Genomic DNA, 20,014 nt, shown 5'->3' on the forward strand with positions numbered 1-20,014 from the left:
TTTGTTCTTTTCGTCCAGCGGGTCAATTATACGAAGTATTTTTTAACTGCGTCCGCATTCACAGGGGATGGAAAATCTTCGCCATCCATGGTCGTTAGCAACAAGGCTCCGCCAGAGAAAACCTTCTTGACCACGAATGGACCTTCATAATTCGGTGTCCATTTGCCCCTTCGATCGTTTTGAGGAGGAAGGATCCTTTTCAGCACCATATCACCTACGTGATATACCCGAGGTCGTACCTTCTTGTCAAAAGCCCGCTTCATCCGCTGCTGATATAACTGCCCATGACAGATGGCTGCTAGCCTCTTTTCTTCTATCATGCTCAACTCTTCATACCGGGTCCTTACCCATTCAGCCTCTTGCAACTTCACGTCCATCAGGACTCTCAAAGAGGGAATCTGAACCTCAACAGGTAATACAGCCTCCATCCCATATACCAATGAGAAAGGAGTTTGCCCCAGTAGATGTGCGTACCGACGTTCGATACCCATGCAATGCAAACGACAACATCTCATGCCAGTCTTTGTAGGTTACCACCATTTTCTGCACAATCGCACCGTCGGTGCATGCAAACGTTATCCGGGCAACAAAACTCATTCACCTTAACCTCCCCATCAGACATCAGAATCCGTTCGGATTCAGGGTCAGGCCCCTCTTCCGGGATCGGTCACTCTCAATCTTTCGATTGGAGCGCCTCGAGATGTCCTCATCAGGGAACTCAAACTTCCTCGGTTGACAATCCTCCACGGGTTGCGGAGCGACGTAATCAGACAATACCCCTTTGATTGCTTTCTGAGCGGATCACAAATCCGTCAACATTATTTTGCACTCTCGCAACCCGTCCGGTCAATGTTGGCTTCTCAAACCCATACTTGATCAGATCCATCTTGGAAATCCACAAAGTGGTATGAACCAGCATATACTGTCTCAGTCGGCGGGCAGCCTATGCCAAAGTACATCAAGTTTTTTCGAACAGTGAATGTACTGTTTCACAGTCGATAAACTTTTTGCTAAGGTAAATTGCATGCTCTTTTCGACAAGACGCGTCATGCTGACCCAATACACCTCGTGGATCCCTCGAAGGCTGTCAAGTACAGATTAACAATTGCTCCTTCCACGGGAGGTATCAGAATCAGAGGTTCCTGCACTTATCCTTTTATTTTTTCAATGCCCCTTGGCAATCATTATTTCACCTGACCGTTTGATCTCCTTCTTTTTTCTCTTGAATGGGTTCCCACGTGGCTGTTAAATGAGATGTGAACCATGACAGGTAGTTCACTCTCTCTAAGGAACCACGAATCTCTTTCTTTACTTTTTCTCGGTTCATGCATTTTTTTGTCGTTTTTTTTTTTTTTATTTTTTTTTATTTTTTTTTATTTTTTTGCAGGACGAACCTCGATTCCTCTCTTATAATGAACCCCAACAGCTTACCGGATCGCACTCTGATAGCGCACTTACTCGAATTCAACCTCAGTCTGAATTATCTCCACCAGATGCCCCACTCCTGTTTGGGACTTTGCTATCATGTCATAGCATAGCATTCCATTTCATGATGAATCATATCATGAAACAAAGTCACCATGGCTCTCTGATACAGGCACTGGCGTTCTGCTCCTCTAGAGGACAGTCTTCTCTCCATGGCAGCTTGTGCGCAATGACACCAGTATCCGCCCTGGCATATCCTGACATGACCAGGTAAAAGTATTCACATGCTCTTTTAACAAGGCTACCATTCTGCTCTCGACTTGCCTCTGAAGCGGCTCTAATTTTCCACTTCCTTCCTGACCTCGGCGGTGCTCCAGTTCACGATCTCAATCGCTCCTCATGCGGCTGAATCACCTTCTCCTCTTGTTTAAACAACCTGGTTAATTCCAGCAGATCACAATCTTCTCCGTCTTCTTCTTTGGCATGATTGCTCGGTTTGTCGAAGTCATATGAGGTGTAACCGAATCGTTATCAACGAGATCCGGAGAATATTTTTGAATTCGGGACGAGACAAATCAAAAAGGAAAAATGAAAATAAACATTGCCATTTTTATTTGTTTTTAAACTGCAAAAATAAATGAAAAACAGGGAACACCGCCTTTTGACTGAAAAACATCCATCAATTATGATGCAGAAATGCAAATTATGAACATGAGGTGGCCCTTACAATGAACCATTACGTGTCGGGCAACACGTATGGCTTTCATGCATATAAACTGAAAACAAGAAACATTACTCTTCAGGCTGAGTGTCAGTGCTGATCTTTTCAGGCCTTTCAGCTTCCTGGTACGCACGGCTTTATCCAACCACTGAACTTGCAGTCACTGTCAGTCTCTCCACCTACCGCACAGGCGCGATCTGAATTTTCAGCAATTGCACCCACCATCGCCTGTCCATGCGCCGGCATGGGATTGGCATCAGCATTCAATGACAATGTAAAATTGAGGGCCTTGGAATCCACCAGGTCTTGGACTACGTGCTTAAAAGCTTTGCAGTCCTCTACACTGTGCCCGGGAGCACCCGAATGGAATTCACATTTGCCATTTTCATCAAAATTGGCTGGCCTTTGATCAGGTCCCATAGGTGCCAAAGTCCTCAACTGTACCAGCCCCATATCTTTCAACTTTTTCAATAGGACAGAGTATGTCACAGGCGGCCTGTCAAAATGCCGATCACTCATCCTCCTCCTGACTGGATATCCTACCCTCTGGGACCTCTGCTGAAATGGCTGACGCTGCTGTTGCTGTTGTGCAGGCTGATTGTCAGCAGGAATAGTTACCGCCGCGGTGTGCTGGAAGTAACGATCCCTATTGGGTCCTCTCTGAGCGTAGACCGCACTGGTATTACCCTCATTCTTGTGCTGGTCATTACCAAATGGCTTCTTCGGTCCAGACGACGAAGCGTTTCCTTGCATGTTCCCCATCTTCAGCCAGTCTTCAATCCTCCCCACCTTTTCGGCAATTACTTTCTGCCCCAAGGCGAACTCTTGCATGACATGAATCAGCTCTCCCATCTTCTCTTTCAGCTCGAGAACGTCGGCGTTGGACGGATTCATCATTCCTGTGTCAATCAAACAGGTTAGAAACTGACACCTGCAAAATAGAAAACAGGTTATTATGCATGAATGCAATGTCCATCCACATGAGGAACACTTTGTCTCTTGATCCTGGCTTCATTGAGACAAATTATATTTTGACATCCCCATTCTGAAATTCAAGATGTCTCTCAACCAGATTCTCAATCAATAATACTCCCCATATGGCTAGACGTGAGTTTGAGTGCAGATGAATGCAAAATGAGAATGATGCAGATGTATGCAAAGCACTGGGCCATCCTCTAAGTCATCTGATCATCTGTTGCTCTGAATCACAACCCTGATCTCTGAACCGATCATAACCATCTGAGGAAACAAATAACCACCAATCCGACTTATGGGTTCCGAAATAAACGGAAGACAGATACATCATCATCATCATCATCATCATCAATCTCTGAGCAGATACCCCTCATCATCTGAATCGGCCCGGGGAATCCTGAAATAAACGGATCCCCACTAATAAGTAACACGGCCCGGGGAATCCTGAAATAAACGGATCCCCACTAATAAATATCACGGACAACACTCCGGCGTCTCAGAAATAAACGGCCATAAATCCGACTTATAAATAGGACCCACGGAACAAAAGTCACCATCTGAGTCACCATCTGAACATGCATCTGAAAGAATCACCCTCCCCTCACAGGTAAATTCTAATCAGGTCACCCTAAGGCGGACAATAGTCTCGACAATCGGGCAGAGATACTCAATGGGTTTGCCCTTTCGGGTGTGCCATTGTAGCTCCCTTAAGATCGTCTAAACCAAAGATCCGGGAAATGATCGGTCACCAGAGTCAATAGTTCAGATGAAGTAACTCAACCAAAGTGGAGTACCCCACAGAGGAAAGCACTATCAAATGAACCTCGTCTGGCTTGTGGTATGTCACGTTGCAACAATATGCTGATCCAGCAAATGAGGAACATGAGACCACACTAGTCCTAGGTGTATACTCGGGCCTGGGTTTTAGCCCCACTCAGAACACCCACCCCAAACAACAGAACCACCTGCAGAGGACGGCAACAACATCTTAGTATGATGCATGCAAACATTTAATGCAAATATAGATACACAGGTTAGAATAATAAATGCAATAAATACACACAAGAAGCAACCCAAACTAACCCTAGAACGCTAGGAAAGACTCGCTTAGGGACGATGGACCAGCACAGGTCTACATCCAGGTTCCCCAGCAGAGTCGCCAGCTGTCGCATCCTGCGAAAAATCAACCGGCGAGACTCGAAAACAAAACACACACAGAGCCGCCACTGCGCGTTATTTATCCCAAGATAGGGAAAGGAAACGCTCAGAAAAACCTGGAAAGACATGGTCTCGCGACCAAAGAGAAAGGGTAAGGGAGTCGGTTACGCAAGGGGAAGGTATTAGCACCCCTCACGTCCGTCGTACTCGACGGGATCCACGTTCTAAAATAAAGAATAGGTTGCTAAACATCACACACACACACGGGGAACGCAGGTGGGGTTAAGAGGAACGAGCTCGATAAGGTATCGCACCTTATGCCTACATATCTTGTCTGGAACAAGAATCAGAGCCTCTGTAGTTCGGCTTACGCACGCCAAACAACACCAAACATACAAACAAGCAAGGGTGGCAAACATGGAGCCCGACAACCACTGGATGGAATTACGTCAGCATCCGAACCAAAACACGCACAAACGGCAAACGTGGAGCCCGACAGCCACTTACTGGACTTACGTCGGCATCCGAACCAAAACACACAGTCAGATAACAAGTAAACACACGCAAAAAAGAAAAAGGTTGCCCGGAGTGGTCTCGCACGACCACCTGCCTACATACCTCGTCTGGAACGAGGATCAGGGCGATGTAGTTCCCCTGAAAGGGACTAAATTGCTAACCAGAAACCGGGGAAAGACACACGACTAGGGAGCTGAGACTCGAGCCTAATGTTGTCATGCATCGTTCACCTAAGTTCGGTTTTCTATCCTACTTGCATAAACAAGCCTATCCTAACCAGGAAAGAAGCTAGCACACAAGCATACAATCATATATCATACATCAAATGAGAACAAGCATCTCAATCAGATATCCACATAGCACGCGCTATAACCACACAAGGGGGCTCAATCAATAGGTTTGACTGCCGAAGCAAGTCGTCTGTACGGGCTGGGTTTGCTCTTAACCTTGCCATTACGAGGCTAAGGTGAAGCAGATGAGAGGTGAAGTGAGGATCAGACCTCACAGCTCTTATCCCTAACCAGGGAGAGCTTCTGACAAATGAGCATGGGTCCAGAATAGGGGAACCCTTCTATACTCAGAGACTCTGACACAATGTGCACTGCACAGGATCTTGGGCTTGTGATCTCAATGCTACAACCATGTAATGGGAGCAAGGAGAAGACTCAACTGAATAGTGGGGGATAGATTGCTTATCCCTACCTTCCACCAATTGCCTTGATTAAGGACTTTACCTGCTTAGGCACAAAATTAAACAATCACAATCATCGCCTCTTAAGGAGGACTTCAGACATTTATTTGCCCGGCCCGGTAACAGCCGGGTCTCCAGACTACATGAAGTCAAGAGGACCTACCTCAATGCAAGTTGCTTAAGCAACGCAAAGCAAAAGTTCACAAGGAACTGAGCAACTAAAGTACCTGGAAACAATCCAACACAGTTAGTACTCAGACAGACAAAACCAAACAGCAAGTGTTCAATCAATCAAACTATACAAAGCAATGCACAACAAAGCAAGCTCAAAGTTCAATCCCAAACTTCACAACCTACAAAACAATGTTATGTTAGTGTACAAACATCAAACAACATCAATTGCATTTAACTTGATTCATTCTCCATGTGCATTATGCTTTTGATCCTGAAAAATCAAGCAAACATTAGCAACAAGACCACTAGGCTAAACCTAGGGTCCAAAGGCAATAAAAATCCCTAAACAGCAAGGTATTCACAAACCAAAGTCAAATTAATGTCAAACCAAAGCCAACACAATTAGTCTCATGTCCATATCATTCATCATGCTCATGTTATGCACAAAATAAGGCAAACTAGTTCAAATGAAGCATCAAACATGCAAACAGAACTATTGCATTCAAATCCACACCAAAACACTTCCAAAAATTCTCAAATAAATTACACCTAAACAGGGGCTAATCCAGGTATGGCACACCAAATTTCAGCTTAATTGGGCAAATGGAACCATGTCAATGAAAATCAACAAAAACAGACACAATTATAGGCTCCAAATCACAACATCAACACATGCTTCCACTTCAAAAATTCATATCTCAATGAAAACAATAAAGAAATGGATGAGACCAAAACAGGGAGGTCCTAACATGTGTCTACTACAAGCATATCAAATTTCATGATCATTCAATACCATATGAGCATTTCACATTGATTCTACCAACCTATGTCACATGAACTTGCAAATTCAACCACCAGAGATGAAAAATAGCAATCAATTCGAAAATGCCACATAAAATTCCACAAAAATTCACATAGCATCTTAACATGCTAATCAATCATCATGCAAAATTTCACATTAATCCAACAAGTATAGGTCACTCAAAAAAATCCAGCAAGTTGACATAATGAGGTGTGACACAAATTGTCACACCTAAGTTCCAAAATTTGCTGCTCAATGACCAGGTATCAAAAATTCATGAAATTTACATGTAAATCTCCATCAGCCAGTCCACAATCATCACAAAAATTTTCAAGCATTTATTTTAGAATATGAGGATTTCATGAACAAAATGGTAAAATGTATCAAATGTGAACACATGTGAAATAAGCCTAGGTCAAATGATATTTTTACCATGCACAACTTTGACCAATAGGTCAAAAAGATCCTAAAGTCAACAACAAAGTCATAGAAAAAATCTCCATATTTTTCTGAATTTTCTACAATTTTTGGTGAATTTTTTAAGGTGCTAAAGTATTTTTTAGAATTAAATCCAATTAATTAAATTAAATTAGTTTCAATAATGGCAGATTTGTAATTAAATATGGCGCGGGAGGGAAACACCTATTTCAAAATTTCAAACAGAAATGAAGATCTACAGCACTTTTTTCATCGTCTCCAACTCAGAAATTACCAGAAATCTCAAGAACATGGATTTTTCAAAGCATCACCAAAATAAGCATGCGGCATACCGTTCGAACCGTCTGAGCCTAAGGATCACGAATATCAACTTATTTTTGGCTAAAAGTTTCTAAATCTCCTGAATCGATGAGCTTAGGGTTTTGCTACCAAAATTCATTTCAAGATCTCTCACGCTACAGTCAATCATTTGCAATTCTAAATACATAACGATGCTCTATGTTCAAAGGACTACAGAATGCACACAACAATTAAGCAAAGCTTGAGGTTCGAAAATCTTGAAAACCTGGAAATGGCAGCAATCGTGTTGGTGTTCTTGGCTCTCAATTCAGTGAAACAGATACAGCGTGACCTTGAGGAAGTATGATGCACAGCTTAGATTCGATGGAAAATGCTTCTACTGCTCAAACTCATCAATTCACCATGGATGCTCTTCATATGACAGTCGCGATTCAATGTTCCTTCCACTCCAAATACCACAAACAGCTTGAGAGGATGATGCAAGGAATTCAGATCAAAAAGAATTTCGAGATTTGGTTCAAGATTGAGGAAGATTGAAGGATTTGAGGGTTTTGAGTTCTTGATGATTTTGAGAGAGTTTGAGAGATTTCAGATCCAATCTTGGAGTGTGTGAATTCTGTTGTGATTATGCAATGATTAAGTTTATATACATGAGCTTAATCCATCATTTAATCATGTAATTAGCAATTTGGCATTGTTAGTGAAAATGCAATTTCCAAATGAGGGTAAAAATGGAATTTCCTCATGAGAGCACATGCCACCTGTTTTGACAGCTCATGCAACCTCCAAATACCATATGTGAACCATTGCAACTTGTTTCAACTTCATTGGTTGTGTATTTCTCAAATTCACATGTGTATGGCAAAATGTCCAATTTTAACCATTGCATTCTTCAAGCCAAATTCCAATTTACAAGGCCTATACATGAAATGATGATTCCAACACACTCCAAATTCCATTTATGAGGTGTAGCAAAAAGTCTTATCTCAAAATTCCAATTATTTTGAAAGTTGGACAATTTTGCCCCTGATCCAATTTAACTGTCCAGTTGAAAATTGACCTTTTGCATTGACCACTTTTGGGAAAATCCAATTATGCACCATGAAAGTACATGTCAAATGGAGTTTGTGCATATAAAGAACTTGCAATTTGGACAAACCATGTGGAAGTTATGGCCTCCTGATTATGGGTCATTTTTGAATTTCACTGAGCCATAACTTTCCAACCATACATGGGATTTTCAAGTTCTTGGACTTTTTGGAAAGGTGAGAACAAGATCTACAACTTTCATGTTGAACAAATTTTCATTTGAAGCTTCCTTGGACACGTGGCCTTGAGGTCCAAAACTTTCCATTTTTGGAAACTTCAATTACAAGTCACTGTCTATTTTTGGCAGTTTTTGTCCTGACTTGATTTTCTTCATTCTTAAGCTTTGAGATGTCATTCAACACTTGTTCCAACATGAATTAAGTGTCTCCAACTCATTTCCACCTCCAAATCCATCAGATCATGTACAGTTGACCACAGTTGACTTTTCAACTGATAGATGAAATAGGCAATGCATAGATCAAATTGAGCCCCAATCTCCAACTGAAATAGCTCAAGGGTGATACCCTAGCCTCAATAAGCACCATATAATCACAAAATGAACCCCATAACCATCATGAACCCCATCTCCTGACTATGCCCTGATTGGCCCAATACAACTGATTAGGGTTGACCAGTGGTCAAAACCCTAATCTCAAGGAATCTGCTTCAATCTCTTGCATCTTCTGATGATATCAAACCATGATGATGATGATGTATCAGTCCAATCAATATGAAGACCAATACCCTTGAGAATCATAAAACCCTAATTCACAGCCCAATCCTCAGATGGCCATGATCAGTCAATAAACCCTAGGCTTGCACTTGACTTCCTCATCTCCTGATCAAGACTTGGAAAGATGGCTTGCACAATGTAACCACATGATATGCAACATGAAATGCCTAATGTCCTAAAATAAAATGCAAATATGTTAATGCTAGTCCCAAGAGAGGAGGGCAAATTTTGAGGTGTTACACCGTGTCTCTAGTTCCTCTTGAATTGTGTCCCTCCCTGGATGTGAGACCGCCACTCTCTCTGAACCAGGTCATCACTAGATTGAAGTCTTATCTAACTCCAAAATAATTGCATGCATGATCATGTACAATATAAGCACGCAACATCATCAACGTCATTAACATCGTAATCATCATAAATATTATCAACATCATAAACATCACTAACATCATGAACATCATTAACATCATCAGAAGGTTCCACTCTTGAACCAATATATTGTCAATCACAGGCCGTCATTGTAATCCTTTTGGATTACTAATCTTAAAAATTGCCACTGTAATCCTTTTAGATTACTAAACTCAAAAAACATGGTTTAAAAATATATTTATTTTTCATTAAAAAGAGTAAAGTTATTTTATTACTCAAAACCTCCAACTTATCAAAAACATCTCAATACCTCTCAATTCTCAAAAATAACTCTAGCATACCCCAAAAGTACTTTAATGAATCCAACATACTCTAAAGGTAAAAGTTTCACACATGATAACACTAATAAGCATCAAGGGCGGGCAGTCTGACTCAAATTGCTCAAAAGTCACCCTAAGGTTACCAAAAGGGTGTCGACATCAAAACTTGCTCAAAAATCACTGAAAAACTCTCAAACTCAAAAAATTGCCGAAAAATATATGAACTCAAAAAACTGTTCGAAATCGTCGCCATCGAAAACCACAGACTACCGCTATCGTGCGGACCCCAAACACCACTGAACGTCACTGACCCACAACGCGACTCTCGCCGATCCATGTCGTTGCTCTGGCAGCAGCCTCCTGGCGCGACTGACCAAATCCCTCGGCTTTGCCGTTGCACGATCGCCGGTAGAAAAATTTCTATTTTTTTTGGATTTTCTGCAAAAATTTCTATTTTTTTTGGATTTTCTTTTCATGAAAAAGTTCAACTTTAAAATAAATAGTTTTACGGGATCTCAAAAGTTTTTTGGAAAAATAGGTTACAGTTTTGGAAAAAAATAGGGAAAATACAATACAGTTTTGCAGACATAAAATTTGGGGAAACCAAATGAACCAAAAAGAGTCGCTCGGATTTTTGGACGAAATTCCAACTCTAAAATATAATCACAGCAGCATATGCACAAAATTCATGCAATATCATCACAATCAACAACAGACTTTGTAAACCTACAAACAACAACACTTTAGAGACCGTATGAGACTTATCCCAAATCCCCTTTGAGTCTCAGAACATCTCATATAAACAAACAAATTCATTAATCACACTAATAAGGTTTTGCACAAACCTTATTTGGCCAAAATTACACATATTGTAAGAAATAAGATAAAACTTGCATTGTCCTCACCATCCTGGCTGCCCAATTCACCCATCAATAAGGAAATCCCCCTACCTTGGAATTGCAAAATTTCTGGTTTATGTTGCAGTTTCTCCTTCTTAAAGCTCTCCTTAGGGTTTCTTAGTCGCTTCTCTATTTTCCCCATTTTTCTACGTATCAGTCTTTCTCCCAATTCCAACTTTTATATTTAAATAATCTAACTAGGTTTTGGAAATTCTCTACTTTCCCCTCAACATTTCATTATTACACCCTTAATCCTCCAATTTTATTAAAACTCTAATTTTTCTCCCTACTCTCAATTTTTAATAGATTATTATTTAAATTAAATCAATATTTAATTTAAATCAATATTTGATCAAGATTCTTTAATTTTCTATTCTCTCAATTTATTACAAAATAATTAAATTCATCCAATTATTCTTAGTAGCCTCAATAATTCTATTTTATTTTTCTACTCTTCAATCCTATAACCTCGGTAATTATTAAATTATCAAAATACTCCTACACACCAAAAAGCATAAAAAATTCAGGCAAATTTACCGAGATAACCCACTTTTTCGAAGAAATTCCCAAAATAACCCAGGTTTCAAAAAATTTCCCAATCTACCCCACTTTTAGGAGGAGGCGCCAATTGGATTGGCGACCCCTCTTAAAAATTACAAGGAGGCGCCAATTGGATTGGCTAGGGCACCTGCCCTAGCCAATCCAATTGGCGCCTATGTGTATTTTTTAAGAGGGGTCGCCAATCCAATTGGCACCTCCCTTAAAAAAGCCTCAAATGAAAAAACCTTCAACATGAAAGTTGTAGATCTTTTCAAGACAATGAATTTGGATATAAATTTTGCATCATTTGGATTTTTTATGAGAAAGTTATGGGCAGTTGAAGTTGGACTTCTGAGTTTTTCAATTGTAATCTGACCTATAATGTCTTGCATTATTTCATGTGTTTCTTTTAGAGTTATGAAATTTTGTCCAACATAACATTTGAAGTAGACATATTAAATTTTCCAATGCACTTGGTCCCACCTCAAAATAATTAAAAATGAGTGGGTTAGGTTCCTGCGAAGTTGACCTAAAATTAGGGTTTCAACTGTAATCTGACCTATAATGTCTTGCATTATTTGATGTGTTTCTTTTAGAGTTATGAAATTTTGTCCAACATAACATTTGAAGTAGACATATTAAATTTTCCAATGCACTTGGTCCCACCTCAAAATAATTAAAAATGAGTGAGTTATGTCCATGCGAAGTTGACCTAAAATTAGGGTTTCTGTCAAAATGATCTATAATGTTTTGAAATGAATGATGAGCTTCCAAGTTTCAAATGGATTTTTGATGAACATGAAAGTTGCTCATATGGAGACTGTTGTTAAAACTTGAATGGAGGCGTCAGTTGGATTGGCTAGGGCAGGTGCCCTAGGCTAGGGCAGGTGCCCTAGGCTAGGGCAGGTGCCCTAGGCTAGGGCAGGTGCCCTAGCCAATCCAATTGGCGCCTATGTGTATGTTTTAAAAGGAGGCGCCAACTCAATTGGCGAGTCCCTCATAAAATTCCTTTTTTGTCTTATAAATAGATGCGTTGTGTGACCTATTGTTCCACAACTCATATAATCATTTGGCTATCATGTTTGGTGTTCGTCGCCGATACGGTAAGGTGATTTATGCGAGAGACAAACCTCAATTGCTGATGCTGTTTTGGAACATCACCACGTTAGATCAACTGAAGAGGGAGCTGGTTCGATGGTTAGACGGGAAAATACCAGAAGGGGAAAAATCATAAGTATTGAGAGACTTGACAGTATCTTTGGTTGGGTGCGAATGAAGACTGATAAGGATGCTAGGGAAATGATGTTTGGTCGAGACGACATTAATTTGATTGTTGTAATCAGTTAGAATTATTTATGTTTTCAGATGTTTTGTACTGATGTTGGTTATGAAACTCGTTGTAACAAGAACTTAATGATATATATTGATTGATTGTTACAGAAATACAATGTTACAAAAAGCATAAGATCAAGATAAAATGTTACAAAAAGCTTAAGGTCTAGATAAAATGTTACAAAAATCTTAAGATCTAGATGATGCTCCTTGATTGGGACAGTTATTTTTGTTGTGTCCTGGTTGACGACAGATACTACATAATCTTATCATTTTATCTGTGGAATCCATCTCTGTTCTGATACGTGTGCTGTTTGGCCTTCCTTTCTTCTTTCTACGCATCTCTTCATTGTGCCAAACAATATCTCCTTCATATGGAGGCCAGTAATCCTCCATTGGTAGTACTGAAAAGCTTTGACTATATACGTTCATGATGGTGTTTGCCTTGTACACATCAGATAAATGGGTGTAAGCGTCTTGACGAGTATAAGCGCATGCTGCAATGACATGGGAGCAAGGTATGCGGAAGGCCTGAAATTTTCCACAATCGCACCAACTTCTGTGTAGTTTAACCGCGTAGGCTAAGTTTGGTCTCCCGTCGCTGTTGCCCATTGTTTCCTGGACGCTGAAATTTTGTCTTTGACGGTCAAACACTGTTACAGCGTGTGTCGTAGCTTTGATGATCTCCTCTTTCATGACCTTCATGCAACACTCACTGAATACTTGTCCAGACATTAACACTGCACTCCATCTTTCACCTCTGGTTGCGAACATAGAAGCCAACCTATAATAGGTTGATCTTACCAAGGCGGTTATCGGCAGGTTTCGAATTCCTTTGAAAACCCCGTTCATGCATTCCACAATGTTTGTTGTCATGTGGCCCCATCGACGACCACCGTCAAATGCTCTTGTCCACTGCTCAACTGGGATGTTATTTATCCATCTCCCCGCGTCTTCATTAGACAGACGAATCTCATCACGATAATATTGAAAAGACGGTTGAGTTAAAGCATACCCAGCATTCACCACCTTCTTGCGAAGATTCTTATCTTTTATAGCACGCATGAAGTTTTGTGCAATGTGTCTGATACAGTAGACATGTGTAGAAGGAGGATCATGCCATCCGTTGTCATGGTTGTTGTAGGCACATTCGATGGCAGCATGTCTATCAGAAATCAAACATAGATTGACTTGTGAAGCGACATGCGTTCTGAGATGTCGAAGAAAGAAACCCCATCCATCAGCCGTTTCACCTTCAACAAGAGCAAAGGCAATGGGAAATACATTGTTGTTACCGTCTTGTGAAACTGCCATGAGCAACGTACCCTTATATTTTCCGTATAACCAAGTGCCATCAATTTGTAGGAGAGGTTTGCAGAAAGCGAAACCTCTGATGCACGGGTCAAATGCCCAAAAGAGACGGTGAAATATTCTATTACCTGTAGCACAGGTTCCGTCTGGCATCATTGCTGGCACTGTCTCCAGAATTGCCACAGTTCCTGGGACATAAGTTTTTAGTGCCCATAAAAACCGTGGTAATTCCTTGAATGAGTCCTCCCAGTTTCCGAAAACCTGCTCAACAACCTTTGTCCTCGCAATCCATGCTTTCTTGTAAGATGGAGTATAATTATATGTTGTTCGGATATGGGATATAATTATACTCACCTTCACTGATGGGTCTTTATTTAACAATGGCAGAATGTCTCGACATATCAAAGCTGTGCTCAGTTTACGGTGATCTTGTTCAACGGTTGTTGCGACGCAACTGTGTGGTGGGTCTATTGAAGCGATCTCCCAAGAGTCATTTTTCTTCTTGTAAGATGCAGCCAAACGAAATTTACAAAGCATGTTACGACATTCGATAACATACCTTCTAGAATCAATGCGTTTCACCGTAAAGTCAGCAAAGTTGTTCATGTGGTATTTTTTGATTGCCAAGACACATTCCTCTTTGGTACGAAACATGTCTCCCACCTTTAATTCGCCTACTGGTCTCGGATACGGATTATAGAAGACACTGTCGGACATTTCATCGTCGTTAAGAGCCATATTTGTCATATGTTGAGGAGGAATATAGGCATGAGTAGGAGGTATTGGTGGTGGTTGAGCCTCATCTTCATCGTCGTTATTCAGGATGTGATCAACCTGTATCTCAGTCTCCTCTTCTTCTTCATCAATAACGTCGACCTCTACTTCTGCTTCTGGGTTGAGTTCATCTGACCATTGTGCATCATCTGCAGCATCTCCACCAGCTGGATCCTGATCTGTTAGTTGAGACTGTTGAGACAGTATACATGGCTGTAGAGTAATGTACAACTCGATACAATCCATGCCTGAATGTTCATGACTAAGAAACATGCTTTCAACATCTTCATCGTCTCGTATCTTTAGGGGGAAAAACTTGCATTGACCATTCTAAAAAAATATAGGATTCTGATATGTCATCTTTGACACATTACCTGATGCTATGAAGGATTGTATTCTTTTTTGAAATGCAAAAAGGTTGCATTTCTCTTCATCGTGACTCTAATGGTATCAGTGTTTTTAAAACAAAAACCATGAATCTCAGACTCAAAAGTTTCACCGTTGCAGTGAACGTTGATACTGTATAATGATGAAGATGACATTTTGGAGATGAAAACTATTTTGCAAGTGCAGATGAATGTGAGTGAAGATGCTAGGTATTTTGCAGATGATAAGTATTAATGTGAGTGAAGATGAATGTGAGTGAAGATGAAAAGGATTTTGCAAGTGCAGATGAATGTGATAGTAAGACACTTAAATAGATGGTATCAGTGTCTCACATTGAAGCTAGTCTGAGATACCGTGTCAAGCATGCAAGTAATTTCAGAGCTGAGGTGTCTGTCATGCAATACAGTGTGACTTGATGTGTCAAGCATGCTAGGTAGTCAAGAGTTGATGTGTCTGTCATGCAAGACAGAAGTGAGTATTCAGCATGCAGGATAGTAGAGAGCCACGTGTCTGAGATGATGTGTCAATCCTGCAAGACAGTGTGAGTTGATGTGTCAGCCAGGCAAGCTATCAAGAAGGTAGTCATCAGCATACAGGAGACAAGACAGACACGTGTCGGACACCTAAGATGGTCAGAGATGACGTGTCAATCATGCAAGCCAACCATAAGTGATTTGTTCAGCATGCAGGAGACAACAATGCCACGTGTCAGACATGCAGAAGGTGGCGCCAATTGGTTTGGCGCCTACCTTTAAGGCTTGTACATGGTCGCCAATTTGAATGGCGCCCCCATGGAGTCAGTCCTCGAAACCATGCATTCAGAACTAGCCTTGCATGCATGTACCCTATGGTGTCACCAATTTGAATGGCGCCCCCTCCTTAAAATTGTACATGGTCGCCAAATGAGGTGGAGACACCATGCAAACACATTTTTTCATGCACTCCTCCATTTGCCTATAAATTGATCCACTCCTTCAACAATTCTTCTACACCAACATTCTCACTACCTCATCTACATTTCTCACTACTTCATCTACATTACTTCTTTTACAATTTCATCTTCAACAAAATCTTCCATTTTCATCTACACCAACTCCCCAACAATATGTCTTTACTCACAATGGGCGAAGCACACAGAGGAACAGTTGCAAACATCGCGACATACGTAAGTTTTTTCGTGTACTTCTTTTTTATGTTTCATCTCCACCAACCCCATTTTATTTTGAAATACCGACTTAGTCAAGTGTTACATTATTTCTATTATAGGATGTCTCAAGGTTTCGCACTTGAGTCCACGAATTTGTCCCAATGGACCCGATGATTCAACCTTATGTTGAACTCGCCGGTTTTGGTCACCTTAGCAAAATTATGTCTTGGTCTATAGATAACAAATTCATTCTAGCCTTATGCGAAAGATGGAGGCCAGAGACACACACATTTTGGTTTCCAACCGGTGAGTGTACCGTGACGTTAGAAGACGTCTACATGCTTTTAGGACTACGAATTGAAGGCAAAGCTGTTAATGGTAAGACCAACTTTCCAAATTCAATTTGCATGGAGCTTTTAAACGTTGATTTGTTAGATGATAATGCTAGGGGACAAGGTATACTACTATCACGCCTAAAGTCATATTATAATAGTTTTTATTTAGATGAGCATTCTACCGAAGATGCTCGAATCATCAAAACTAGGTGTTACATTATGTTGTTACTAGGATCCTTTTTATTTCCCGAAGGTAGTGGTTCTAGCATGCATATTATGTACTTACCTTTACTTAGACATATAGATAGAATAGGTAGTTATAGTTGGGGATCCGCATGTCTAGCCTATCTCTATAGTTCTTTGTGCAAAAACTGCCACAAAGATACTTCTACATTTTCTGGATGTGCTGTTTTGCTACAAGCATGGGGATGGTCAACTGGTATCTGAGTCATAATGTTTTGTATTATTGCATGTGTTTCTTTTAGGAATATGAATTTTTGTCTAACATAACATTTGAAGTAGACATCTTAAATTTTCCAATGCACTTGGTCCCACCTCAAAATAATTAAAAATGAGTGAGTTATGTCCCTGCGAACTTGACCCAAAATTAGGGTTTCTGTCAAAACAAGTGTATGTGAACTTTGCCAAAAGGGACCAACTTTAAGCCCTTTAGTTTGAATGATAAAAGCCTCAAATGACAAAACCTTCAACATAAAAGTTGTAGATATTTTCAAGATAATGAATTTGGACTAAAGGTTTGCATCATTTGCAATTTTTATGAGAAAGGTATGGGCACCTGAAGTTGGACTCTTTGACATTTTAACTGTTATCTGAGTCATAATGTTTTGTATTATTGCATGTGTTTCTTTTAGGAATATGAATTTTTGTCCAACATAACATTTGAAGTAGACATCTTAAATTTTCCAATGTACTTGGTCCCACATCAAAATAATTAAAAATGAGTGAGTTATGTCCCTGCGAACTTGACCCAAAATTAGGGTTTCTGTCAAAACAAGTGTATGTGAATTTTGCCAAAAGGGACCAACTTCAAGCCCTTTAGTTTGAATGATAAAAGCCTCAAATGACAAAACCTTCAACATAAAAGTTGTAGATCTTTTCAAGATAATGAATTTGGACTAAAGTTTTGCATCATTTGCAATTTTTATGAGAAAGGTATGGGCACCTGAACTTGGACTCTTTGACATTTTAACTGTTATCTGAGTCATAATGTTTTGTATTATTGCATGTGTTTCTTTTAGGAATATGAATTTTTGTCCAACATAACATTTGAAGTAGACATCTTAAATTTTCCAATGCACTTGGTCCCACCTCAAAATAATTAAAAATGAGTGAGGTAGGTCCTTGCGAACTTGACCCAAAATTAGGGTTTCTGTCAAAATATGTGTATGTGAATTTTGCCAAAAGGGACCAAATTCAAGCCCTTCAACATAACAATAACAAGTCCTTGAATTAGGGTTTCTGACCTATAAATTTTGTTTTATGATATGTGTTTATTTTAGAATTATGAAAGAAACTTAATGTTTGGAGAATACACAAAGATAAATTTGACATAATACGAATTGATATTAATAAAATTTGGATTTTACACAATGAATCCTAATGGTGATGACCGGGATCACCTAACCGACCTCCGGTCCCACATCCCCTAGCTACCCTAACCCTTGGCCCTAACCCACGTTGACGATTCTGCACCGGTGTTTGTTCATCTGATGGTCCAGGAGCGTCATTACCGCCTACAGGAGAAGATCCGTTGAGGTATTCAGCCAACTCAGCATAGTCTTCAGTATTCAATGATGGTGTACCGGCGTAGCTGAGCTCATGACCCATGCCAGAGAAGTTGGGGTGTGGTTGACTCATGGATGGGCGACCAGGACGGTTGAAGGGGGACATGGGTGACAATGATGGGTCTAGGAAAGGTTGGAAAGGTTGTTGGGGTGTTTGGAAGAGATATGGTTGTGGGATGTTTTGGTATTGTGATGTTTGGGGTTCTTGGCTACGGTAGGTGATGGGGCGGTTAGTGTTTTGGGTAAGGCGACTTTGGTAGGGTGATGGTGTGGGTGCGAAGCGATGTTCGGTCGAAGGTTGATGGTCCATTTGTTGGTGGTGGTATGGGGGATGTTCTTGGTTTTGGGGTTGGGTGAATGGCATGTTTTGGTTGTATGTTTGTGTGTTTGTGGAACGGAAAGTTTGTCGGATAGGTGGTTGTGAGTAATCGGGCTGAGAATGTTGTTGGGGGTTAGATGTTGAGCCTTCTTGTGTGTAACTTGTCTGGCGTGGGTCGTAGAGGTACATATCATCGGCGATGAATTGAAATCCAACTGATCTATACCAAGCCATATAAGTACGACTTGGTTTTACCTCATTTGGCATGACTGCGTCAGTTAAGACATGGTCATGACGGTGCTTCCACTTGCGACACTCTGATCTTGCGAATTGTTGCCAAGGGTTGTAGTTCCATTGGTCGTTCACTTTACGCATATGCCATTCTCCTAGGCTAGCTGGGGGATCTGGGATATTCTGGACCATACCAAACTGCAGCTTCACACGATCGGTGTTGTGCAGCTCCACTGTTGTGAACCGTATTATTGGTGTGCATGTTGTCCATACGGCTGCGTCTTCAGGGTTGATCTGATGCTCATGATCCATATTAAGGTATGGACGCCAAATGAACTGAAATGTTAAAGACAATAGGATTTAAATGAATGTAGAAAAAGTCAATATAATATGAAGAAATAATGTAATTATTTTGCTTACGTCTGCCGGTCGAAGGTGATCCAAAAGGTTGCGATATTGAGTAATACAGTGTCTCGGACATCTACTGTAATTCATACCGCGTGCCGACCATCTACACCAAAAAGTTAAAATAAATTAGTTATGGGTAATAAACTGTAAGGAAGGAAGTAAAGATATAGCAATTTAAACAACTTACTTTTTTGCATATGGAAAAGTGAAGGGATTGCTATTGACCGGTGCTAGAGACGGTAGTCTTGACCATCCCCATGCTTGTAGCAAAACAGCACATCCAGAAAATGTAGAAGTATCTTTGTGGCAGTTTTTGCACAAAGAACTATAGAGATAGGCTAGACATGCGGATCCCCAACTATAACTACCTATTCTATCTATATGTCTAAGTAAAGGTAAGTACATAATATGCATGCTAGAACCACTACCTTCGGGAAATAAAAAGGATCCTAGTAACAACATAATGTAACACCTAGTTTTGATGATTCGAGCATCTTCGGTAGAATGCTCATCTAAATAAAAACTATTATAATATGACTTTAGGCGTGATAGTAGTATACCTTGTCCCCTAGCATTATCATCTAACAAATCAACGTTTAAAAGCTCCATGCAAATTGAATTTGGAAAGTTGGTCTTACCATTAACAGCTTTGCCTTCAATTCGTAGTCCTAAAAGCATGTAGACGTCTTCTAACGTCACGGTACACTCACCGGTTGGAAACCAAAATGTGTGTGTCTCTGGCCTCCATCTTTCGCATAAGGCTAGAATGAATTTGTTATCTATAGACCAAGACATAATTTTGCTAAGGTGACCAA

The 20,014-nt window shown here is 40.4% G+C and overlaps 1 protein-coding gene across 1 annotated transcript; it reads right to left on the bottom strand.

The window, feature by feature from the left end:
* Positions 1-9,382: 9,382 nt before the first annotated feature.
* Positions 9,383-19,296, bottom strand: LOC127095979 (uncharacterized). The gene is made up of 4 exons (XM_051034615.1): positions 19,212-19,296; positions 18,108-19,127; positions 9,702-9,763; positions 9,383-9,506 (listed from the first exon to the last, which is right to left on the bottom strand). Exons 1-4 carry the CDS (start codon positions 19,284-19,286, stop codon positions 9,383-9,385), a joined length of 1,281 nt encoding a protein of 426 aa, XP_050890572.1. The 5' UTR covers positions 19,287-19,296.
* Between the last annotated feature and the right edge of the window lie 718 nt (positions 19,297-20,014).

The sequence above is a fragment of the Lathyrus oleraceus genome, chromosome 6 (assembly GCF_024323335.1).
Source record: "Lathyrus oleraceus cultivar Zhongwan6 chromosome 6, CAAS_Psat_ZW6_1.0, whole genome shotgun sequence".
In the NCBI taxonomy this organism is placed as follows: domain Eukaryota; kingdom Viridiplantae; phylum Streptophyta; class Magnoliopsida; order Fabales; family Fabaceae; genus Lathyrus; species Lathyrus oleraceus.